The sequence below is a fragment of the Heterodontus francisci genome, chromosome 23 (genome assembly GCF_036365525.1).
Source record: "Heterodontus francisci isolate sHetFra1 chromosome 23, sHetFra1.hap1, whole genome shotgun sequence".
Taxonomy (NCBI): domain Eukaryota; kingdom Metazoa; phylum Chordata; class Chondrichthyes; order Heterodontiformes; family Heterodontidae; genus Heterodontus; species Heterodontus francisci.
In genome coordinates, this window is record NC_090393.1 from 32,874,993 (window position 1) to 32,902,011 (window position 27,019).

Consider the following 27,019-nt stretch of genomic DNA (forward strand, 5'->3'; position numbering starts at 1 on the left):
AATAAATTTCCTCTGCATGCTGTCCAAAACCTGGACATCCTTCCTAAATTGTGGTGCCCAAAATTGGACACACTCCAGCTGTGAGGCCTAACCAGTCATAAAACTTGCTTGCTTTTGTGCTCTGTGCCTCTGTTTATAAAGCCAGAGATCCCTTTTTTTTTGTCTTCTCAACTTGTCCTGCCACCTTCAAATATTTGCATGTGTGTATACCCCCAGGTTTCTCTCTTCCTGCACCTCCTTTAAAATTGTAACATTTAGTATGTATTTTGCCTCATTCTTCAGCAGTCATCTAGACTGGTTAAAGCTTTGAACTTGCTTTCTTACCTCCTTGTATTTTAACATGATTTTGATTATGGTGGACTGTTGCCTCTAGTTTGCTGAGTTCTCACACCTCCCATTCTTGGTTAAATTTACAATAGGATACTAATATGCTATGACAGGATGAGTTGGTGCGTTCTATTGCATCATAGTTCATTCGGATTTCAATGCTTGGTTATTTTAAAACTATTTTGGCTACAATGGATGAACTTGTCAGGAAAATGCTTAAATTTTTTAAATCCCGATGTTACTACAGTGTTTTTTCTCAGTTGGTGAAAGTTTACTTTTTTTTGTAAGTAGCTTGTGGTACTGCCCTATGAGAACTAATAAATGTTTCCATTATACCCCAATCTGTTACTAAAAAAAACTAACATGTCAGTTTCCTGAAAAATGGTTACCTTAAAATGAACCTTGCTAACAATTTTACCACATTAGCTGACTTTTTTTTTTACCACTCGGGTGGATCATCACAGCTGCGATATGCATGTCAAACAAAAGCTGTTGTGTAACAGTTGGTAATTTTATGTACTTTGATGCATGTGGTTTCATTACATTTGAAATGACAAGTTTTAAAATAAGTTGTGGGGAGATTTCCCAAACACCTTGAGGAGGCTGTGAACAATATGTTTTCCCTGAAATCCAGGTCTAAAATACCGTAAAAACTGACCCTTTAGTATTGGCTGTTTCAGTGTACAAGTAGGTGGGGGAATTTGCAGACTTTCAGTTTCTAATGAAATAAAACATACCACATGATTTTTTTTCTAAATATGCAACTAATGAAATGTTCTTTAGCCTTGCTTAGAGGAAATGGTTTGTCTTTTAGATGTATTTGTAGCATCTGAGAACATCAGTTTCCCAGAGAACTACTTAAGAGGTTGAGAAGTTACAGCACCACCTCTGAAGCAAGTTGTGAGGGGGGGGTTTATTTTGGAGGAAAGGTGAAAACAATTTCTAAATGGATGCTATGATATGCTAAAGCCAGAGTTAAGTCTTGTAATTTTGGTCCTAATTGCATATTACCATAATTTGAACTTACCTGGGGGCACTAAATCAGACACCTGCAAGTTTAGCACTCAAGTGCTGCTTAGATTCCATTTTCATGAAGCAGTATATGTAGGCTGCATGTACCCATTCCCACTGAAGATGTTGAGTGAGCTGGCAGGTCTCAGGACTGCTTATGGACCAAGTGAGAGGGAGCACAGGTTCTTGGATGTGGCACTGGAGGTGTTCCGGAGGAGGAGCGATGTTGTGTAACCGCAGTGGGGAAGCAGTCCACCTCGGCCCTCCTGTCCCTCCCTCCCTCCTGCAGCAGCTAGCGCTGCTCTGCCTGGCCTCATTCCCCCTTCCCGTTCATCATTCAGATGAGGGGGACCCCGAGTAAGATGCTGATGACCAAGCACTCCCTTTCTCCTGCTGATTCCTATAAGGTGTCCAGTAAGGCAGAATAGCACAGCACTCGCTCTTTTGATGAAGTCCTCAGAAAATTTACAGAATCAATGGTGATAAGAGTGTTGGTATCGTCTTGACAAAGTGTTCCAGAAAGTCTCCTGACGAGTTTCAAAAGTCCTCTTCAAACTTTATAGCATCAAGTGAACAGTAAAAGGTGATATACCTTTAAGTAGTACTCAAAATGCTCAGCAATGACTTGTTTGCTCCTGTTCAGCTGGTCACTGTTAAGCGACGTCATTAAATGAAGCATTGTTCACTAGCAAGCTATTTGATTGTCAGTTAGCCCTTTAACGAACCCTGGGGCAACTGTTACTATCACTGGCTTCAACACCTTTATCATGGCATCATACGCTAAACAAGGGCTAAACTAGCATTGCAGCACAAGACCCCATCTTGGCCACCTCTTTACTACTTTTAGCAGTTAAAGTATTTGGTCCAAATCACCCCATGATGATATCCTTAAGAGTTACTGTCATGTTTTGTGATATGGGGAAAGGTCACGAGGCAGCAGGGTTGGCAGGTGTAGATTAGACTTTAGATGGAGCATCTGGACCACTGTCCTGGAGACCATAAAAGATCATTTGATGTTTACATTCACTGTTCCTGCAATAACGTTCTTCGTTTGAACTCAAAACAATATAATTGTAACGTTAGACTGGTGGATTTTGTTCTGTGGTGGTGGGATAAGGGAAGTTGAAAGCTGGGAATAGTTGCACAAAGTGCTCCAAGAAGGCAAAGAAGGAATTAGGAAATGAGCTCAAGGTCAGAAAGTCTACTTCCTAACATGGAGTAAGCTGGTGTAGTTGTAAATATGTTACATGAAGTTGTAATGATGGAATTAGGTGACACTAATTTCAATTTCTCTATCGTCCCCTCACTATGAAATAAAGCAGATTACTGATTTAGGTCAAGCCTCACCTTACCTCATGGTAACTCAGCTCTCCATTGGGTTGATTGAAACATAGAAAATAGGAGCAGGAGTAGGCCATTTGGCCCTTCGGACCTGCTCCGCCATTCAAAAAAGATTACGGCTGATCATCTAATTCTGTACCCTGTTCCTGCTTTCTCCCCATATCCCTTGATCCCTTGGCATATATATTCCCTCGAATATATTTAATGACTTGGCCTCCACTGCCTTCTGCAGTAGAGAATTCCACAGGTTCACCACCCTCTGAGTGAAGAACCTTTTCCTCATTTCGGTTCTAAATGGCATAACCCGTATCCTGTGACCGAGACCCCTGATTCTGGACTCCCCAGCCATCGGGAACATCCTCCCTGCATCTAGCCTGTCTAGTCCTTTTAGAATTTTATAGGTTTCTATGAGATCCCCTCTCATTTAGTTTAGTTTAGTTTAGAGATACAGCACTGAAACAGGCCCTTCGGCCCACCGAGTCTGTGCCGACCATCAACCACCCATTTATACTAATCCTACACTAATTCCATATTCCTACCACATCCCCACCTGTCCCTATATTTCCCTACCACCTACCTATACTAGGGGCAATTTATAATGGCCAATTAACCTATCAACCTGCATTCTTCTAAACTTTAGTGAATATAGGCCTAGTCGACCCAATCTCTCCTCATACATCAATCCTGCCATCCCAGGAATCAGTCTAGTAAACCTTCTTTGCACTCCCTCCATGGCAAGAACATCCTTCTTCAGATAAGGAGACCAAAACTGCACACAATACTCCAGATGTGGTCTCACCAAGGCCCAGTATAACTGCAGTAAGACATCCTTGCTCCTGTACTCAAATCCTCTTGCAATGAAGGCAAACATACCATTCACCTTCCTAACTGCTTGCTGCACCTGAATGCTTGGTTTCAGTGACTGGTGTACAAGGACACCAGGTCTCGTTGCACCTCCCCCTTTCCCAATCTATCACGATTTAGATAATCTGCCTTTCTGTTTTTACAACCAAAGTGGATAACCTCACATTTATCCATGTTATACTGCATCTGCCATGCATTTTCCCACTTACCCAACTTGTCCAAATCGCATTGGAGCCTCTTTGCATCCTCCTTATAGCTCACATTCCCCCCCCAGCTTTGTGTCGTCTGCAAACTTGGAAATGTTGCATTTTGTTCCCTCACCCAAGTCATTAATATATATTGTGAATAGCACTTGAAAAAGCACTTAAGCGAAAGATACATGCTATCCTGTCTAGATCACAAAGATGATAGTGTCACATACCCAAGTTACGCTATTGTGCAAGTAAATATATGACAATATATCAATTTCCATAAAAGTAAGATGCTCAGACTGGGAGTGACTGATGCCACTGAACCTGTGAAGGTATCTACAGCAGACTTGAATTTGTAACAATTGCCCATTAGTTTCAAATCACTGGGGGTATTGTAACATTGTAAAGTCAAGGATTTTTATATGTTGCTCATGAATCTCCTGTGGGCTTGTTTGTGGTTAGTTGGAGAAAATTGTCTGACTTTTAGCCATGTTTGTTGTACAAGGCTGAGAGGTTATAGTATTTTTGAAGCAAGAAAGAATAACGGGTGTTAAAATCAAAGTGCATGCAGATATGGTTTAATATTAGTCAAGTATCCATGGTGTTGCGCATAGTAAGTTGAAGAATATGGCTTCTGTTTTATCTGTGTCTGCTATCCTCATCTTTTTCTTTATTTTTTTGCTTTCTTGTTTCTCCTCTTTGGCTGTTTTTCCCTGTGGTCCCGCCACCTCCAAGCTCAATATTTGTTCTGGTTTATAAAGGACTATCAAAACTGTAAGAAGTGTGTAATCATACACAGCCTAGTTATAATAAAGCTTTTGAAAGTGTGCTCTTGTTCTTGAATATTAGTTGAAGAAAAACTGCTGAACTGAAAAGTGTTAGAAACTGAAGAGCAATATTCTAATTTATTGTAAATGAAATCCTTTAAAATCCTTGTTGTCTACCATCCCCAGTTTCTCCCCAAGATATTCTCCTTCCTTTTCTCCCGAAGCCTCTGCACTCAACAACTCTCCATTCCCAGTGATTTCAATCTCCACCTCAGCTTCCTTATTCTCTTTCCTGCAAATTCGCTGTCATTCCTAAACTTCTCACACTCTGAAAAATTTCCAGCCAGTAGTCACAGCCACCCCCTTAATTTTGCCATTACCTGTAGCTTCCCATGGTTTCTATCACAGACTTGGCTAGCTTTCTTATATCCTTTGCCATCCACATACCTTTATTCCCTTTCAAACCCACTTCCTTACGTTTTCACCCTTGGAAGAAAGAAGAACTTTCCCATTAAGTTATAACTGCAATTCCATAAAAAGAAAGACTTGCATTTATATAGCGCTATTCACAACCACCGTACGCCTCAAAGCCCTTTACAATGACGTACTTTTGAAGTGTAGTCATAGTTATACTATATGAAATGTGACAGCCAATTTGCACACAGCAAGCTCCCACAAAAAGCCATGTGATAATGATCAGATAATCAGTTTTTGCGATGTGGATTGAGGGATAAATATTGGTCAGAACACCAGGGATAACTCCCCTGTTCTTTGAAATCATGCCATGGAATCTTTTTCATTCCCCACCCCCACCATGCAGGCAGATGGAGCCTCAGTTTAACATCTCATCCAAAAGATGGCATCTCCAGCAGTGCAGCACTGGAGTGTCGGCCTTGATTTTTGTGCTCAAGCCCTGGAGTGGGACTTGAACTCAACCATGTGACTCAGAGGCAAGAATGCAACCAGCTGAGCCATAGCTGGTGCATACTCCTAACTAATCACTCTTTGCCAGAATTACCCACTGTGCCAGGATTTTTCTTTTCGCCAGCATGCTTTTTTCCTCCACAAAGAACCGTTTCCTTAAATCCTTCTCCCATGCCCCCTCCGCCCTCACCTCTGACAAGTAAGAGGAATTTATGAACTTTTTCCTTACTAAGATTGAGAGCATCCATTAAAGGTTTCATGGCATATGGATCAAGGATGGGTTAGTGAAATTAAGATACAGATTAACCATGACTCAAGCTGCTGAATGGTCTACTTCTGTTTCTTTGTTCCTCGGCTGCTGTTTCTTGCCTGCTAAGCCAATATTCCAGCCTGCCTTGTCCCTATGGACAACAAGAATTCTCATATCTTTTGGATTTATTTTAATATTGAAGTGTTATAGTGTAAGAGAAGTAACTATCTTGCTGAGCTAGACAGTTTTGTAAGTTGTCAGCTCACATGTCATGATAAAATAAGAGTAGTAATACTGTAATAAAACTACTGAAGTGCCAGAACTAACTTTATTAGTCGAATATTAACCCTGAATTTCAAAAATAAACATTTATTTTTTTGAATAAATATGTTTGAACACCAGTTGTCTTGTCCCCATTTTCCTGTTCACCCACTCTACCATTTTGCTTTCTCCCATTTTTATTTTAACCCTTTTTCTGTCTAATCTATTTTATTTATACTTTATTTTTTCAGTTTAATAAAAAAAACTTAAAGCTCTTTAAACCAAAAGCAAAAATTACTGATGGTGAAAATCTGAAACAAATGTTGGACACTTTTGGGTCAGTTGGCATCTGTGGAATGAACAGATGGATTGAAGTTTTAAGTATAGACCTTTTTGTTAGAACCCTTCTGATGAAGGGCTGACACCAGATGCACAAACTCTTCTGTTCACTCTACAGATGTGGATTGACATGAAGCCCTTTACCCGCTTTCCTTCTGTTTCTATCCCACACCTAATAGCACAAGCACCTTCTTGAGAGGTTTTCTTTTTTGTTTAAAAACAAGCGCAATCAAAGGACAGAGAAGTGCTAATTGATGTGGGGCATGTCAGTTTCTCTGTTTATACGTCAAAACAGAAAGAAGTCCTTGTGCATATTGTAGTGCATGATTTACTGATGGCTATTAATTATATAATCCTTGTAGTTGTATTTGGATTTTGTATGTATCTTGTAAATGTTTATGGACTATTGAAAAATTGCAATAGGATATTTTTAACTGTTAGCATCTGCCTGTCGGGTCTTTATGGGTACTGATCAGACAGCTGCTTTACAGAACGTTTGGCTTTAACTTGGGATGTTTAAAGTTGTCAGATTTTCAGGGAATATTATTGAACTTCAATATATATGTTAAAAATTAACATCTTTTTAACGTCTTATCTTGTTGTAGGCCACAGGTGTGACAGATTTTCATGGCAGTATTTTAGTTGGCCCAGCACAACAACCAGGAGCGATGAGCACATCAAGGCAAACCTCACAACCTGCTAAGTCAAACATATCGCAGTTGTTCGCTTCAAATACAGTCCAGAGTGCGGTCCGGTTACAGTCCAAAGCTGAACAGTTCACACCTCCAACCTCAAACAAACAGGCACCTTCACCCACGCCTACAAGTAAGCAACCACCTGAAGCTAAATTGGGGTCTGAATTTTTCAGTTATTTGTGATTTATTTTGAAGAAAGATTAGTGATTTACAGAAACTGTTGGTTAGTCAACACATCTTAGGGAATATTTCATTTTCAATTTATATATTGAACATCACAGATGAGTGTTTACCCCCAGTAGAATTTCGCAGTCTCCATGTTTTTTTTTTCCAATCGTCATTTGTCCTATACAATTTTCAGGACTAGAGAAGAACTTTTGGGAGCCATCTGGGACTGCCAGTTGAACCACTCCTTTTTTCCAGCCATGCATTCCTATATTCGTCTATGATCTATATTAAACCAAGCTGATTGTGAGCACCTGATAACTCAATAACTATATCAATTGAAAGTGTAATGATTAACATCACAGATCAAGAAGTTCCAAGTTTGAATCTTGGCCTTGAGTTAGCAGATCTCAGTGGGGGTGCTACAATTACTCAATGGGTGGGTGGGGGGGTTAGGTGGGGAAGTGGTGGCAGAAATCCCTCATTTGGAATATTGCCACGGTTCCTGTTCCACATTACAGATGAGGCGCAACTGTGAATTTTGATTGAAGACAAGATCAGGCACGGCTGCAATCCATCCCCATTTTTCCATCCCTATAGCTGATGGCTGCTGAGGTTTCCCTACTTTACCACAGTGACTACACTTCAAAAAATACTTGGGCTGTTTAAGGGTTTTGGGGCATCCTGTGGTTGTGAAAGGTACTACATAAATGCAAGTTCTTTTCTTCCTTTAAAGGAATTCTGCAGTTTGCAAGAAGCTGCTGCAAATAAATCCAAACATGCTCTTCCAGTATAATGTCCTGAGTCCTACAAACACCTTTTAAAAAGTTTACATTTACTGGCTATATTTGACCATAAGTTACTGATAGAGCCTTAGTTAGGGCGGCGCAGTGGTTAGCACCGCAGCCTCACAGCTCCAGGGACCCGGGTTCAATTCTGGGTACTGCCTGTGCGGAGTTTGCAAGTTTTCCCTGTGACCGCGTGGGTTTTCACCGGGTGCTCTGGTTTCCTCCCACCGCCAAAGACTTGCAGGTGATAGGTAAATTGGCTATTGTAAATTGCCCCTCGTGTAGGTAGGTGGTAGGGAATATGGGATTACTGTAGGGTTAGTATAAATGGGTGGTTCTTGGTCGGCACAGACTCGGTGGGCCGAAGGGCCTGTTTCAGTGCTGTATCAATAAATAAAAATAAATAAAATGTTCCCTTTCTTTAAAAAATAAATTCTCCTAACGCTTAGAACGATGGCTGATCAAAATATTTTTAATGGCAAAGTACTCGATATGTTAATGTAAGTAATTTTGTCAAAATAATTTAAAAGCATACACACACAGTTAGCTTTATTTTTCTTCAGGCCAGGACCGACCAAATTCAGGTCAAGGATCTCCAGCAACTTCAGAAAGAATCCCAAGTCCACAGTCTCCCATAAACAATTCTACAAAACCTAAACCAGATCAACCAGTTGTGGCACTTAAGGTAACAAATTTTCTGAATCTTGTTGCTTAATTTTTGAAGTAGCTTTTTGTGTTTCACCTCTCAAGCAAAAGTCTCCCCTCCTAAACTTACATGTACCTCAGTTTTGGGGAAGGCTACAGAGTTGCTTCTAAACCTGGTATGAAGCTGTTATATAATTACTAGGAGGTGCATGGGAACAATGTAGGACAACTGCTACTTTTCTTCCTCCGTTTATGAATGGGGTGCCTCTGCCACATTTCCTACAATTTCTGTTTTGGAAAACTCATGTTCAGGAAATCACTTGCAGACTTGCATTGGAAGTTAAATGTTACTTAATTGAAATGAAGTTGTTTGCACCCACCCAAGGTTTTCTAAGAACTTTTTTCTGTCAAATTGGAACATTATTAGAAGTAAACAATTCAGAAATACAGCAAATTTCTGATCTTCACTGATTTTTTTTTCTCCCTTCGCTTTGTCTCTCTCTTTTGCTCTCACATGCAGCCCCACCCACCCCCAAAGGAAGAGACTGAGCATGTGCTCAACAGACTCAAATGGACATGTGCTGTTTCCCCCTAATTTTCCCAGGTCACCTTAGTAGCAGAACTTGGTGTGGATTCTGACAGGTGACTGCAATAGAAAATTAAGTACAACTGAAATTTAAACGGGGAAAAACAAATTCTGAAAGCGTTAAAAGGCATTTCAACCCATTATCAGCCTTTGCCAAAGTTGATGAGACAGGGAGCAAAAAAGAAATAGGCAAAAATGAAGGGGAAGTAAATCCAAGATAAAGACATGCATTTGCAAGCATGTGACAGCCCCTGGCATCCTGTTTAGCTGTTAAAATGCCTGAAATTACTGATGAGATCATCTATGCTGCTCCATGCCACCAATACTATAGACCAATAATAGAGACCTGGCTCAAAGAAGGGCAGGACTTGGTGTTAAATATTCCTGGATTCAAGGTGTTCAGGAAAGATAGGAAAGGGAAAAAAGGGGTTGGGGTGGCGGTATTGATTAAGGAGAGCATTGCAGTGCTGAAGTAAAAGGATGTCCTGGCGGGGGTGGGGGGGCGGTGGCGGAAGTGGGGGGAGTCGACAACAGAATCAATTTGGCTAGAGTTAAGGAACAAAAAAGGTGCAGCAACATTGCTCGGTGTTGTCTATAGGCCACCAGCTAGTGGGAAAGATGTGGAGGAACAAATTTGTAAGGAAATTACAGAGAGGTGAAAAAATTATAGGGTAGTTATAATGGGGGACTTTAATTATCCAAACACAGACTGGAATAGTAGTGGTGTAAAGGGGAGTGAGGGTCAAGAGTTCCTAGTGTGTGTTCAGGAAAATTTTCGAGAACAGTATGTTGCTAGTCCAACGAGAAAAGAGGCACTGCTAGACCTTGTTCTTGTGAGGTGGGCCAAGTGGATCAACTATCAGTAGGAGAGTATTTAGGGGATAGTGATTGTTGTATCACAAGGTTTAGGCTGACCAAGGAAAAGGACAAAGAAAGATCCAGAGTAAAAATTATTAACTGGGGAAAAGCCAACTTCAGTGGGTTAATGATGGAGCTGGGGCTAATAAATTGGAGTCAAAAGTTGGCAGGAAGACCGGTAGCTGAACAATGGGCTACCTTCAAAGAAGAGATAGTTCAGGCACAGTCAAGGTATGTTCCCTCGAAGGGGAAAGGTAGAGCAAACAAATCCAAGAGCTCCCTGGATGACAAAAGAGGTAGAGATTAAGATAAAGAAGAAAAAGTGTGCTTATGATGGATGTCAGGTAGAAAATACTATTGAGAACCAGGCTGAATATAGAAGATCCAGAGGGGAAGTGAAAAAGCAAATAGGAGAAGCAAAGAGAACATGTGAAAAGAGACTGGCAGCTAGTATTAAAGGAAATCCCAAAAATTTCTATAGAGATATAAATAGTATAAGTGTGGTAAAAGGAGGAGTGGGGCTGATTAGGGACCAACAGGTGGATTTACACATGGAGGCAGAGGGCATAGCTGAGGTATTAAATGAATACTTTGTATCTGTCTTAACCACGGAAGAATATGCAACCCAGGCAATTAAAATTGATAAAGAGGAAGTATTAGATAGGCTGTCTGTACATAAAGTGGATAAAGCATCAGGACCGAATGAGATGCATACAAGGATACTGAGGGAAGTGAGGATGGAAATCGCTGAGGCACTGATGGTAATTTTTCAGTCTTCCTTAGACTCGAGGGTGGTTTCAGAGAACTGGAGAATTGCAAATGTTACACCCTTGTTCAAAAAAGGTGTAAAGAAAAGCCGAGCAACGACAGGCTGGTCAGTTTAACTACGGTGGTGGGGAAACTGCTAGAAAAAATAATTTTGGACAGAATTAATCGTCACATGGACAAATGCGGGTTAATTAATGAAATCCAGCATGGATTTCGTAAGGGAAAATCATGTTTAACTAATTTGCTGGAGTTTTTTGAGGAGGTAACAGGTTGATGAGGGCAATGCTGTTGATGTGGTGTACATGGACTTCCAAAAGGCGTTTGATACAGTGCCACACAACAGACTTGTGAGCAAACTTGTAGCTCATGGAATAAAGGGGCAGTAGCAACATGGATATGGAATTGGATATGGAATCCACACTTATACATGGACAGGAAACAGAGTAATGGTTAATGGATGTTTTTCGGGCTGGAGGAAGGTTTGTAGTAGAGTTCCCCAGGGGTCAGTGTTGGGCCCCTTGCTTTCCCTGCTATATATGTTAATGACCTAGACCTTGGTGTATTTGGCACAATTTCAAAGTTTGCTGATGATTCAGAACTTGGAAGCATTGTGAACTGTGAGGAAGATAGTGTAGAACTCCAAAAGGACATAGACAAGTTGGTGGAATGATGAAGTTCAATGCAGAGAAATGTGAAGTGATTCATTTTGGTAGGAAGAGCATGGAGAGACAATATAAAATAAAGGGTACAATTGTAAAGCTGCGTGCAGGAGCAGAGGGACCTGGGTGTATATGTGCATGAGTCATTGAAGGACAGGTTGAGAGAGCAGTTAATAAAGCATACAGTATCCTGGGCTTTATTAATAGGGGCATAGAGTACAAGAGCAAGGAAATTATGTTGAACTTCTATAAGCTCAGCTGGAGTATTGTGTCCAGTTCTGGTCGCCGCACTTTAGGAATGACCTGAGGGCACTGTAGAGAGTACAGAAAAGATTCATGAGACTGGTTCCAGGGATGAGAAAATTCAGTTATGAAGATAGATTGGAGAAGTTAGGACTGTTTTACTTGGAGAAGAGAAGGCTGAGTGGTGATTTGATAGAAGTATTCAAAATCATGAGTAGTCTGGACAGAGTAGATAGAGAGAAACTGTTCCCACTTGTGAAAGGATCGAGAACACAAGGGCACAGATGTAAAGTATTTGGTAAGAGCAGCAATAGTGACATGAGGAAAAAAAATTTCACAGAGTGGTTAAGGTCTGGAATGCACTGCCTGACAGTGTGGTGGAGGCAGATTCAATTGAAGCATTCAAAAGGGAATAAGACTGTTATATGAAAAGGAAGAATGTGCAAGGTTACGGGGAGAAGGCGGGGGAATGGAACTGAGAGAACTGCTCTTTCGGAGAGCCAGTGCGGACATGATGGGCTGAATGGCCTCCTTCTGCACTGTAACAATTCTGTGAAGGAGATGGAACCATGTTTTAGCCATAGCAGCTGTTAAGGTCACTGGATGTGTTTAGCCATATGCTGCCTAGTGGTTTCAAGTGCCCTTGCAGTAAATGACACAGATCTGTATTTGCCATTCAGACAGAATCAGACCCTGAGAAGACCGTTCTTCTTTGTCATTATCAGGTCGATGTGCCCGATATGTATCTGTGGAAATTTTTGGCATCTTGGTGAATAAATTGCCACACTAGCTTTTGATTATCCTGACAATGCCTTTTATGCCTTACTGCTGAAAGAATGATGTGCTTTATTTGGATGCTTCCGAAGAGGCATCCAATATTATGATTAATCGGGTCTTGACATGTCTTAAGAATGCTGTTGGCCCTGCTGCCCCAGTTTCCTTTGGGAAGAGGAGCGTCTGCTTGCAATAATCGTTGAACAAATTACAGTTTCTTACCTCTGCCTGCAGGTGCAGGCACTGGTAGGTGAAAACAGCACATCTCTTGAAATTAGGGCCTGTATCCACGCCACTGCGGGTCTTCATGCTAATTGCACCAGGTAGGGGGATTTGCATTGAGAAATCCATGGTGTGTGTTTAATGGTAGGTGCAAAAAAAAAGTAATTTGTACATTGGCTCATGAGAGCCTCAAGTACCAGCAGGACAAAGAAAGAAACAAGTAAAAAACTCAGAAATGGCAAAAATCCATTTTCTTTTACTATTACTGTATTCTTTCCATGACCTAGCGATTTACTTACTGTCGCCTCGAAACCATGGATGCCCACCTCACAAAGGTGTACTTTACATTGGATGTCTTGCATGCCTGAACAGTGAAAAATAGTGTACAAAACTAGAACTCCCAAATTAGTGATTCAATGCATCAAAAAATATACCGGACACGAAGTGGGCAGTGGTCTAGCAGAGTGGGATTGCCCATTTTCTGCGTCTGCCTGACTATTTGTCAGATAATCCAGGTTATAAATTTATATTGTGATGGTAGAGCAAGGAAACGTACATAATAACTTATACGAGTTAAGTTCAGGACAGATGTCCAGATGATTTCTGGGTAGTAAAGGCAAACACTTTGGAATTATTCACGAAAGTTAGAATCTGAAAGGATGAGAATCTCTATCCTATTACCCCATAGTATTATCTTCTCAAATTGATGTATTCTGTTACTGGAACCTTTTTACTCCCCGTTTCTTGCCATGTTAGGATATTAAATGTGAGCCCAATCCTGTTCTACAATCTCCATATTTGTGAAGTATGTAAGTCTGGTGATCTGTAGTAGGAACCCTAGTTTGGTCTAATGACCATTGGGTATTATAATATAGTTGTAGTTTTTTTTTTACAGAGTCGAAGAATGACCCACATTTCAGCAGAACAGAAGAGGCGATTTAACATCAAAATGTGTTTTGACACTCTTCACAATCTAGTGACCACTTTAAAATCCCAGTCTAATGTAAAACCGGTAGGTTGGTTGACTAATTTCATATTGCTCTTCACTGGGTGCCTGTTTGTGGATGAGCCATGATGGTTTGAAGGCCAGTTTATGCCTCAGTAACTCATTTAAATTGGATCTGGATTGTAACTATTACAATCACACAGAATCTGCAAAGTTTTGCCAGTTTGGGGTTTTTGGATTATGGGAGAGGTTTGTGGAATATGGCAGAAGTGTCCAATCTTCTATGGAGCAGAGAGTCAGAACCATGTGGTGCAATTCATTGAGTCCCCACAAAAGATTAGAAATCCCAGTTCCTTCCCCCTCATTTTTAGGAGTCCAACTGATGCATGAAAAAAGAAAATCTAAGCCCAGCTATACAGTAAAAGTCTACCTACCCACTCATCCTAAGACTCTGTCTCATTTACTGCTTAGCTATTCCTGGTCTGGTCTGGTCTATTAGCATCTACTCCTTGCTGCTTTTTTGTTTACCCACAGTTCTAACTCTTCCAGGCTCTTTAAACATCTCGGAAGCTGCTTCCTGATTAGTGTAAAAATACCGTACCCTCATTGGTCTAAGTGCACAAATCGGTAAGTGTCTTTTCTAACCCATGAAGTCACAGAGTTTGATCTGCTCTGTATGCAAACAGAAGGAAATAACTACAGTGATTATGGGACAGAATCTGTTGCCAAATGAGCAAATCAGTTGATATCAGGATAAAGATAATGATGTTGAAACGAAGTAAGTGGGGAAAACTAGGAAATGTGTTAAACTGAGAAAAGTGGAATGGGAAGGAGGAGAATGAGGGAAAAAAGATTCTGATGGGATAAAAAAATTCTCAGTTCCCAGGATTGTATTTTAACCAGATGCTTTTCATCCTTCCTGTAGATTAGCAATGCAGCCACACTGCAGAAAACTGTGGAATACATAGCAAAACTACAACAGGAGAGGACACAGTTGCAGGATGAAGCAAAACGTCTCAGGGAAGAAATTGAGGAGCTGAATGCATCAATCAAGTGGGTAAACGTTTTGCTGGATTTTTAAAAAAGAAATCCAGCATTGTTGCCCCCAATGCATGTTTTGTGTACTGATAGTTTCCATTTTCTGTCCTGTCCACTTCTGAATGTGTTGGCTGCTCTGGTGCCACATCTAAATGACTGTGTCAGCAGTCAAGCCCAGTCTTCATCTGATGTGTACAGATGCACTTCTAAAAGGAGGCATGGATAATAATTAGGAAGCAGAACGCAGGCTAATTTTGCTCTTTGATAACCCAACAACAACTACTTATTTTTATATAGCATCTTTATGTAATAAAACATTCCAAGGCGCTTCACATAAGCACTATATAAAAAAAACACCTAGTATTTCACCCCTACACCTGACTGGGATCAGCCAACTCTGCATAGACTGCAGATTGAGCCTGGGACTTTTCCTGGTTTGTATGGCTCAGCTATTCATTGAATAAACTTACTGAGTCATTGGGTAGTTAAATTGTATTATACTTTGTTTTGTTCTAGAAGTTGGTTGTGCTCATCAAATTATTTGACTGAATAATTGGTAGTAATTTGTAACTATAAATTCCGAATTTCAGTACCTGCCAACAACAGCTTCCTGCCACTGGTGTCCCAATAACACGGCAACGATTTCATCATACACAGGAGATGTTTGATGAGTATGTCAAATCGAGAACACTTCAGAACTGGAAGTTCTGGATTGTATCCTTTTTAATGCAGCAAAGCTGAAAAATGTTAGGTTCTGCGGGATAGAGTTTTTATTGAGATGCTATTTGCTGAAAACAGCCAAATCAGCATAAAAAATCAAGGAATTTCAAAAGCAAGTTATGCCGAGCACAAATAGAGTTTTCACAACTTTTTTTAACATAGGTTTAAAAAACTTCCTGATTGAAAATGGCCCCACTCTCAAAATCATGCATGCCCTCAGAACGAATTAATGCCAATTGTGCCCTTCAAGGAGGATCTTCAAATTAAACTGTTTCTTTTTAGGTGCAAAGGCACTGGCAAGCCCCTTAAAGCTTTTATTTTTTTTTTTAATTTCTAAGAAACTGACTAATGTACACAAATGAAACTAGTAAATCATTCTGTTAGTTCTTCAAAATCATTTTCAGTTTTTTAAAAATGGTTATTCACAGGTGATGGATTGGACACATACTAAAAATGCTTATTTTTTTTTTAGATAACCCAATTGTGGCCATATTAATAATAATACACCTGGTTACCACTCTTAAATACATCAAGGAACCTTTTTTAATGTAAGGAGGGGAAGAAAACAATTATGATTGCCTTGACTCAAGGAGGTTATGTTGAATTTGTATAAGACATTAAGTTGGCCTCAGCTGGAGTATTGCGTCCAATTATGGCCACCGCACTTGAGGGAAGGCGTGAGGGCTATGGAGAGAGTCCAAAAAAGACTCATGAGAATGGTTCCAGGGATGAGGAATTTCAGTTATGAAGATTGATTGGAGAAGTTAGGACTGTTCGTTGGAGAAGAGAAGGCTGAGAGGTGATTTGATAGAGGTCTTCAAAATCATGGGTGGTCTGGACAGAGTAGACAGAGAAAAATTGTTCCCACTCGTGAAAGAATAGAGAACGAGAGGGCACAGACTTAAAGTATTTGGTAAGAGAAGAGAAAGGGGAGGCGGTGGCGTAGTGGTATTGGCACTGGACTAGTAACCCAGAGACCCAGGGTATTGCTCTGGGGACATGGGTTCAAATCCCACCACAACAGAATGTGGAATTTGAATTCAATTCATAAATCTGGAATTAAAAGCTGGTCTAATGGCTATGAAACCATTGTCGATTGTTGTTAAAACCCATCTGGTTCACTAATGTCCTTTAGGGAAGGAAATCTGCTGTCCTTACCTGGTCTGGCCTACATGTGACACCAGACACACAGCAATGTAGTTGACTCTTACATGCCCTCTGAAATGGCCTAACAAGCCACTCAGTTGTATCTAACTGCTACGAAGTCAATAAAAAGGAATGAAACCGGACGGACCACCCGGCATCGAGCTAGGCACCGGAAACGACAACGGCAAACCCAGCCCTGTCGACCCTGCAAAGTCCTCCTTACTAACATCTGGGGACTTATGCCAAAGTTGGGAGAGCTGTCCCACAGATTAGTCAAGCAACAGCCTGACATAGTCATACTCAAGGAATCATACCTTTCAGACAATGTCCCAGACACTGCCATCACCATCCCCGGGTATGTCCTGTCCCACCGGCAGGACAGACCCACCTGTGGTGGTGGCACAGTGATATGCAGTAGGGAGGGAGTTGCCCTGGGAGTCCTCAACATCGACTCTGGACCCCATGAAGTCTCATGGCATCAGATCAAACATGGACAAGGATACCTCCTGCTGATTACCACCTACCGTCCCCCTTCAGCTGATGAGTCAGTACTCCTCCATGTTGAACAGCACTTGGAGGAAGCACTGAGGGTGGCGAGGGTACAAAATGTACTCTGGGTGGGGGACTTCAATGTCTATCACCAAGAGTGGCTCAGTAGCACCACTACTGACCGAGCTGGCTGAGTCCTAAAGGACATATCTGCTAGACTGGGTATGCGGCAGGTGGTGAGGGAATCTACTAGAGTGGAAAACCGACTTGACATCGTCCTCACCAATCTGCCTGCCGCAGATCCATCTGTCCATGGCAGCATTGGTAGGAGTGACCACCACACAGTCCTTGTGGAGACGAAGTCCCGCCTTCGCATCGAGGATACCGTCCATCGTGTTGTGTGGCACTACAACCGTGCTAAATGGGATAGATTTCAAACAGATCTAGCAATGCAAAACTGGGCATCCATGAGGCGCTGTGGGGCATCAGCAGCAGCAGAATTGTACCCAACCACAATCTGTAACCTCATGGCCCAGCATATCCCCCACTCTACCATTACCATCAAGCCAGGAGACCAACCCTGGTTCAATGAAGAGTGCAGGAGGGCATGCCAGGAGCAGCACCAGGCATACCTCAAAATGAGGTGTCAACCTGGTGAAGTTACAACACAGGACTATCTGCGTGCCAAACTACATAAGCAGCATGCGATAGACAGAGCTAAGCGATTCCATAACCAACGGATCAGATCTAAGCTCTGCAGTCCTGCCACATCCAGCTGTGAATGGTGGTGGACAATTAAACAACTAACAGTGGATGTGGTGTATATGGATTTTAGCAAGGCGTTTGATAAGGTTCCCCATGGTAGGCTCATTCAGAAAGTAAGGAGGCATGGGATTCAGGGAAAGTTGGCTGTCTGGATACAAATTTGGCTGGCTCATAGAAGACAGAGGTAGTAGATGGAAAGTATTCAGCCTAGAGCTCGGTGACCAGTGGTGTTCCACAAGGATCTGTTCTGGGACCTCTGCTCTTTGTGATTTTTATAAATGACTTGGATGAGGAAGTGGAAGGCTGGGTTAGCAAGTTTGCCGATGACACGAAGATTGCTGGAGTTGTGGATAGTGTGGAAGGCTGTTGTAGGTTGCAATGGGACATTGACAGGATGCAGAGCTGGGCTGAGAAGTGGCAGATGGAGTTCAACCTGGAAAAGTGTGAAGTGATTCATTTTGGAAGGTCGAATTTGAATGCAGAATACAGGCTTAAAGACAGGATTCTTGGTAGTGTGGAGGAACAGAGGGATCTTGGGGTCCATGTCCATAGATCGCTCAAAGTTGCCACCCAAGTTGATAGGGTTGTTACGAATGCGTATGGTGTGTTGGCTTTCATTAACAGGGGGATTGAGTTTAAGAGCCACGAGGTCATGCTGCAGCTCTATAAGGCCCTGGTTCGACCACACTTGGAATATTGTGTTCAGTTCTGGTCGCCTCATTATAGGAAGGATGTGGAAGCTTGAGAGAGGGTGCAGAGGAGATTTACCAGGATGCTGCCTGGACTGGAGGGCATGTCTTAAGATTGAGGGAGCTAGGGCTTTTCTCATTAGAGCGAAGAAGGATGAGAGGTGACTTGATAGAAGTGTACAAGATGATGAGAGGCATAGATAGAGTGGATAGCCAGAGACTTTTTCCCAGGGTGGAAAGGGCTATCACCAGGGGGCATAATTTTAAGGTGATTGGAGGAAGGTTTCAGGGAGATGTCAGAGGCAAGTTCTTTACACAGAGAGTGGAGGGTGCGTGGAATGCACTGCCAGCGGTGGTGGTAGAAGCAGGTAGATTCGGGACATTTAAGCGACTCTTGGATAGGTACATGGATGATAGTAGAATGAAGGGTATGTAGGTAGTTTGATCTTCGAGTTGGTTGATGGTTCGGCACAACATCGTGGGCCGAACGGCCTGTACTGTGCTGTATTGTTCTATGTTCTATCTATAACTGGAGGAGGTGGCTCCACAAATATCCCCATCCTCAATGATGGGGGAGCCTAGCACTTTAGTGCGAAAGATAAGGCTGAAGCATGTGCAACAATCTTCAGCCAGAAGTGCCGAGTTGATGATCCATCTCAGCCTCCTCACAGATGTTAGACTTCAGCCAATTCGATTCACTCCGCGTGATATCAAGAAATGACTGAAAGCACTGGATACTGCAAAAGCTATGGGCCCTGACAATATTCCGGAAATAGTACTGAAGACCTGTGCTCCAGAACTTGCCGCGCCCCTAGCCAAGCTGTTCTAGTACAGCTACACTGGCATCTACCCTGCAATGTGGAAAATTGCCCAGGTATGTCCTGTACACACAAAGCAGGACAAGTCCAACCCGGCCAATTACCGCCCCATCAGCCTACTTTCAATCATCAGTAAAGTGATGGAAGGTGTCATCAACAGTGCCATCAAGCGGCACTTGTTTAGTAATAACCTGCTTAGTGACGTTCAGTTTGGGTTCTGCCAGGGCCACTCAGTTCCTGACCTCATTACAGCCTTGGTTCAAACATGGACAAAAGAGCTGAACTCAAGAGGTGAGGTGAGAGTGACGACCCTTGACATCAAGGCAGCATTTGACCGAGTATGGCATCAAGGAGCCCTAGCAAAACTGGAGTCAATGGGAATTGGGGAAAACCCTCTGCTAGCTGGAGTCATACCTAGTGCAAAGGAAGATGGTTGTGGTTGTTGGAGGTTAATCATCTGAGCTCCAGGACATCACTGCAGGAGTTCCTCAGGGTAGTGTCCCAGGCCCAAACATCTTCAGCTGCTTCATCAATGACCTTCCTTCAGTCATAAGGTCAGAGGTGGGGATGTTCGCTGATGATTACACAATGTTCAGCACCATTCACAACTCCTCAGATACTGAAGCAGTTCGTGTAGAAATGTAGCAAGACCTGGACAATATCCAGGCCTGGGCTGATAAGTGGCAAGTAACATTCGTGCCACACAAGTGCCAGGCAATGACCATCTCCAACAAGAGAGAATCTAACCATCTCCCCTTGACATTCAATGGCATTACCATCGCTGAATTCCCCACTATCAACATCTTCGGGGCTACCCTTGACCAGAAACTGAACTGGAGTAGCCATATAAATACCGTGGCTACAAGAGTAGGTCAGAGGCTAGGAATCCTGAGTTGAGTAACTCACCTCCTGACTCCCCAAAGCCTGTCCACCATCTACAAGGCACAAGTCAGGAGTGTGATGGAATACTCTCCACTTGCCTGGATGGGTGCAGCTCCAACAACACTCAAGAAGCTCGACACCATCCAGGACAAAGCAGCCCGCTTGATTGGTACCCCATCTACAAACATTCACTCCCTCCACCTCTGACGCACAGTGGCAGTAGTGTGTACCATCTACAAGATGCAATGCACCAAGGCTCCTTAGACAGCACCTTCCAAACCCGTGACCTCTACCAACTAGAAGGACAAGGGCAGCAAATGCATGGGAACACCACCACTTGCAAGTTCCCGTGCAAGTCACACACCATCCTGACTTGGAACTATATCGCCGTTCCTTCACTGTCACTGGGTCAAAATCCTGGAACTCCCTTCCTAACAGCACTGTGGGTATACCTACCCCAAATGGACTGCAGCGGTTCAGGAAGGCAGTGACGCCCACATCCCATGAATGAATAAATAAAAAATGACATGAGGAAATCTTTTTCACACAGCAAGTGGTTAAGGTCTGGAGCGCGCGCTGCCTGATAACATGGTAGAGGCAGGTTCAATTGAAGCATTCAAAAGGGAATTAGACAGTTATATGAAAAGGAAGAATGTGCAGGGTTATGGAGAGAAGGCAGAGGAATGGAACTGAGGGAGTTGCTCTTTGAGAGCCAGTGTGGACACGTTGGACCAAATGACCACCTTCTGTGCTGTGACGAGTCTGTGATTCATGAAAGATTGTAAGGGTGGGGTTATGCAAATGAGTTTGAGAGGAAGATTAAACCGTAATTTCACTTCACAAAACTAGTGCAATTTGTGCTCAGATTGCCATTAATAAAATAAGTTTGACTTTTTTTCTTCCCAATTTCTCAGTTTCTTTTCCCCCTTTCTCTCCTGAAGGTGGTAACTGTGGGGTATGGCTTCCTACCCCTCCCAACTGGACATTCTCCATGTGAGCATAGATAGGAAATGTTGACTGAGTAATTGTCTGAATAGAGATCGGGAGTGGGAACTCTGGCTAACCTCTAGTGTATTTTGTTATTAGTCATTGAGGAAATGTATTTTTAAAAATCCAGCAGTTAACTCAGAATTAATATTTACTTTAGTGGATATTTAAGCATTATGTGCTGGGTCGAGGGAGCAGTACCCCAGGACATGCGCGATGCCAATATCATCACCCTCTATAAAAACAAAAGTGATTGCGGTGACTGCAACAACTACCGTGGAATCTCCCTGCTCAGTATAGTGGCGAAAGTCTTTGCTCAGGTCGCTCTAAACAGGCTCCAGAAGCTGGCCAAGCGCGTCTTCCCTGAGGCACAGGGAGAGATCGACCGTTGACATGCTGTTCTCCCTTCGTCAGATACAGGAGAAATGCCGTGAACAACAGATGCCCCTCTACATTGCTTTCATTGATCTCACCAAAGCCTTTGACCTCATCAGCAGACGTGGTCTCTTCAGACTACTAGAAAAGATTGGATGCCCACCAAAGCTACTAAGTATCATCACCTCATTCCATGACAATATGAAAGGCACAATTCAACATGGTGGCTCCTCATCAGACCCCTTTCCTATCCTGAGTGGCGTGAAACAGGGCTGTGTTCTCGCACCCACACTTTCTGGGATTTTCTTCTCCCTGCTGCTTTCACATGCGTTCAAGTCCTCTGAAGAAGGAATTTTCCTCCACACAAGATCAGGAGGCAGGTTGTTCAACCTTGCCCGTCTAAGAGCGAAGTCCAAAGTACGGAAAGTCCTCATCAGGGAACTCCTCTTTGCTGACGATGCTGCTTTAACATCTCACACTGAAGAGTGCCTGCAGAGTCTCATCGACAGGTTTGCGGCTGCCTGCAATGAATTTGGCCTAACCATCAGCCTCAAGAAAACGAACATCATGGGGCAGGACGTCAGAAATGCTCCATCCATCAATATTGGCGACCACGCTCTGGAAGTGGTTCAAGAGTTCACCTACCTAGGCTCAACTATCACCAGTAACCTGTCTCTAGATGCAGAAATCAACAAGCACATGGGAAAGGCTTCCACTGCTATGTCCAGACTGGCCAAGAGAGTGTGGGAAAATGGCGCACTGACACGGAACACAAAAGTCCGAGTGTATCAAGCCTGTGCCCTCAGTACCTTGCTCTACGGCAGCGAGGCCTGGACAACGTATGTCAGCCAAGAGTGACGTCTCAATTCATTCCATCTTCGCTGCCTCCGGAGAATACTTGGCATCAGGTGGCAGGACCGTATCTCCAACACAGAAGTCCTAGAGGCGGCCAACGTCCCCAGCTTATACACACTACTGAGTCAGCAGCGCTTGAGATGGCTTGGCCATGTGAGCCGCATGGAAGATGGCAGGATCCCCAAAGACACGTTGTACAGCGAGCTCGCCACTGGTATCAGACCCACTGGCCGTCCATGTCTCCGCTTTAAAGACGTCTGCAAACGCGACATGAAATCCTGTGACATTGATCACAAGTCGTGGGGGTCAGTTGCCAGCGTTCGCCAGAGCTGGCGGACAGCCATAAAGACGGGGCTAAAGTGTGGCGAGTTGAAGAGACTTAGTAGTTGGCAGGAAAAAAGACAGAGGCGCAAGGGGAGAGCCAACTGTGTAACAGCCTCGACAAACAAATTTCTCTGCAGCACCTGTGGAAGAGCCTGTCACTCTAGAATTGGCCTTTATAGCCACTCCAGGCGCTGCTTCACAAACTACTGACCACCTCCAGGCGCTTATCTATTGTCTCTCGAGATAAGGAGGCCAAAGAAGATGTTCATCTAAGTACTTCCTAACCATTTAATAAGGGTATTTATCTTAAAACATGGCAGTTTTTAAATCTTTAATGAGCATTTACTGAATAAATAGATGAGTCTGAACAGGAAATGGGCAACTCGGAGCAGTTCTTGATCATTCAATTCATACTTTGACCGTCAGAGAGCTGGTACACAAAGGGCTGGATTTTGTTCTCTCCCAGGTGTCGGGGTACGTGGGGGTGGGGGGGCGCCTGAAGATGCCTCCGGAAGAGGACCACCACGCACCCTGACGCCGGGGTGGCCCGTCCCAATATTCCCAGCAGCAGCGAAGCCTCATGGCGGACCCCCATTTGAATATTTAAATAGATTAAAATTAATGATACTTACGCCACCGCCTGATGTCCCGCTGTGATCTTCGGCTCAATGGCTGGCACTCCTGTCCGGGGAAACGAAACGGCATACTGGTGGGGAGAGGGGAGGAGGTAAATTTATCGGTTGGGGGGGTGGGGGAAAATGGAGTCAAAGTAACATCATTGGTGTGGGGGATGGTGAGAAGGGTTTGAGGTTAAAGTTTATACAGTTTGGGGCGGGGGACGGTCAGATAGACAAGGTAGATGCTTTATGGCGGCAGCAGAGGGCAAATAATTAATTCAATTGTTATGAGGGGGTGGGAGAGGGGCAGAAGAAATGTCTTTATTTTTATTTACTTGAGCTTTAAATATTTAAATTTACTGGTAGGGCTCAAAGCCCTTGAAAAATGGCAGCAGCGCCTGCGTGCAGGCAGCTGGTGCCCTTGCTGGGGCGGACAGCCAGCCCTCCATGGGATTGCTGGGGGGCACCCCGCGCTGGCTGTTTAAATGAGCCGCGCACGGAAGATTGTGGCAGCTCTGCGACATGCGGCCCTTGCGGGCCACTGTTCTCTTCACCCACCGTGCCACAGAAAATTCTGTTTATGTTTATAATGCCATCATTTTTGATTGCAAGATGTCATAGCCCACATTTTTCCTATAATGATGTATGGAAGGGCCTAGATCAATGAACTTGACTTTTCCTCACTTGAGACTGCAGAGAGCTGAAAGAACAAGATTGCAATCTTCTGAGTTTTAAAAAAATCTGTTTTTATTCATGTGAGCATTGTTGGCAAGGCCAGCATTTGTTGCCTATGTCCTAATTGCTCATGAGAAGGTGGTGGTAAGCTGCCAATCTCCTCTTGGGTGCACAGTAAGTTATCCACCTTGATGTTACCAGCATTTAGTATTTGAACAAACATGACATAACTTTTTTTTTTTAAGAAGTGTTATTGATGGTTGTGACTGCTATCACACTCAAAATGATCAAAGTTTCAAAATAAATTGCATCCTGTTGGTTTTTCATGTGTTATGTTACTAATTTGCTATCGTGTGGTCAAATATAAAAATCGTCAGAATACTACTTTAGTAAAATTGAATTTCTTGAACCAAGTTATGGTTTTCACTCTTATGACCAAATATTGTAATGTGCAATGACTATGAAATTAATAATTTTGTGATCCTTGACTCTGTAATCAGTTTAGCATAATCATTAAACCTTTGTTTGAATCTTTCAATGCCATGGTTGCAACTACAAGTCTAGATGATTTATGCAAGACAACGCTGTCCTGGTTGGATCAACACTGTTCTCTCCCAGTTCTTCGACCAAGTAAGTCAACTGTGAGATGAAAAGATTTGAAGTAAACTATCTCTTAATTTCAGATAGTTTTAAATTGTTTCCTCATCGGAACATAGAGTCATAGACTCAAAAGGAACACTAAAGGAGATTTTTGTTTTTATTCTTTCATGGGATGTGAGCGTTGCTGGTAAGGCCAGCATTTGTTGCTCATCCCTAATTGCCTTTGAGAAGGTGGTGGTGAGCTGCCTTCCTAAACTGCTGCAGCCCATCTGGTGTCACACCACAGTGCTGCTAAGGGTAATATAAATATTTAGGGAACAGAAAAGGTTATAGGAAGTAACAATAAAATACTTGTTAAAAACATAGCAGGAATAATGGAAAATTAAAGCATATTAAATTGTTGGTTTAGCAATTTACAGAACATCAAGAACCAAAAGTGTGATAGGTCCAAAAATATACCCAAATAAGAATTATATACATGAAAGCATGTAGTGTAAGTAATAAAACTAATGAGCTCGAAGCACAATTTCAATTTAAAGGACATGAGGTTATAGCCATTCGAGACCTGGACACGATTGTGAGCTAAATATTCCAGGCTCCAGGATCTTCAGAAAGAGTAGGGAAATAGTGTAAGGAGGAGCATTAGTCATGTTGGTAAGACATATTCACAGCAGTGGAAAGAAAGGTCATCAGTCAGTGGAAACAGTGAGGGTAGAACTTGGGGGCAGTAAAGTATGCGAGACTCTTGTGGGCGTTGTCTATAGATTTGCTGACGGTAGTGATGTATATAAATATGGAAATCAGGGAAGCATGTAGCAGAAGCAACATGATTAAAATGGGAGATTTTAATTTTCATATAAGCTGGGAGAAACAGAATAGCTCAAATAGAAAAGCAATGAATTTCTAGATTGTATTCAGGACAGTTTCCTGGAACAATATTATTTTATTTAGAGATACAGCACTGAAACAGGCCCTTCGGCCCACCGAGTCTGTGTTGACCATCAACCGCCCATTTATACTAATCCTACATTAATCCCATATTCTTACCCCATCCCCATCTTCCCTCAATTCCCCTACCTATACTACGGGCAATTTACAATGGCCAATTTACCTATCAACCTGCAAGTCTTTGGCTGTGGGAGGAAACCAGAGTACCCAGCGAAAACCCACGCGGTCACAGGGAGAACTTGCAAACTCCACACAGGCAGTACCCAGAATTGAACCCGGGTCGCTGGAGCTGTGAGGCTGCAGTGCGAACCACTGTGCCGCCCTAAATATGTTTTAAAACCAACAGGGGCTAAAGCCATACTAAATTTAGTGATGAGTAACAAACCAGGATAGTTAACAATCTGACTATGAGGAAATATCTTGTGAATAGTGACCATAATATGATTGAATTTGATATTAGGTTCAAGGAGTTATTGATGCAATACCACATACTCCCAGAAAACAAAATCTCCACTTGTACATTTAAGCAGCAATGGTCAACAGACTAGGTAAAATATAGTAAGCTAAAGGAAAAAGGCTCAGACAAATGCACAGAAAGGTGAGAATCCTGCAGACTGGGAGAGCTAAAAAAAACAAGAGACAAAGAAAGTAATAGTTGTGCTAAAAGGGACTATGAACAAAAACTTGCAAGAGATATGAAACTTAACAGTAAAAGTTTTTATAAGTGTATTGAGAAAGAGTGGTGGAGGGGAATATGGGCCCAATAAAGACAAATGTAGGTGTTACTATAATAGATAATAGAGAAATGACAGACTTGATTAACTGAGTACGTTGTGTCCTTTTTCACAATAGCGGTAGAACATTGAGAAAATAATGAGGTAAATAAGCTAGATAGATATCCAAGACTTGATAGTTTCCACTCTAGGATATTAACAAAGAGGAGGGGTAATTGAAGATGTGTTCATCATAAGCTTTCTAAATTTGGGAATTGTGCCTTTTGAATTGCAAATATAACTCTATTATTTTAGACAGGAGGGAGGGAGAAATCAGGTAACTACAGACCTGTTGGTTTAACATCTGTTGTGGGGAAGTTACAGGAATCTGTCATTAAGGATAGTGCAACTGAGCTACTGAATGAGCTTATCAGAGTCAACATGATTTGCGACTGGTAGGTAATGTCTAATGATCTAATTGAATTTTTTGAGGTCAGTAACGTGGTGAACATAGATGCTGATTATATGGATTTCCAGAACGCATTTGATAGGATTCAGCACAAGAGATTAGCTTTGAATTTCCATAGTGTTTGAACCCAGAGGCACTGCGAACAAAATAAATTTTATCACCTAAAAGTTCATGGAATTTTCAGCATGAGTTATGCGCATAAATACAATGCGTTCAAATCTCTTCCCTTTTTTACGCCCGTTAATTGATCCCTTCGTCTGAACACATCTCCGCCCAAAAAACTGG

General features: G+C 42.5%; 1 protein-coding gene across 4 annotated transcripts in view; it reads left to right on the forward strand.

Moving 5' to 3' along the window:
- The window catches only part of mlxip (MLX interacting protein), a 131,678-nt gene that overhangs the window by 78,760 nt on the left and 25,899 nt on the right, over nucleotides 1-27,019 (forward strand). For all 4 annotated transcript variants that reach the window (XR_010977264.1, XM_068055033.1, XM_068055035.1 and 1 more), the window contains exons 11-16: nucleotides 6,881-7,100; nucleotides 8,487-8,608; nucleotides 13,574-13,690; nucleotides 14,550-14,677; nucleotides 15,253-15,376; nucleotides 24,505-24,634. Coding sequence is in view for 3 of the 4 variants with exons in the window: in XM_068055033.1 (XP_067911134.1) it covers nucleotides 6,881-7,100; nucleotides 8,487-8,608; nucleotides 13,574-13,690; nucleotides 14,550-14,677; nucleotides 15,253-15,376; nucleotides 24,505-24,634 (841 nt within the window). In the remaining variant the exon portion in view is untranslated. The remainder of the gene's footprint in view (nucleotides 1-6,880; nucleotides 7,101-8,486; nucleotides 8,609-13,573; nucleotides 13,691-14,549; nucleotides 14,678-15,252; nucleotides 15,377-24,504; nucleotides 24,635-27,019) is intronic.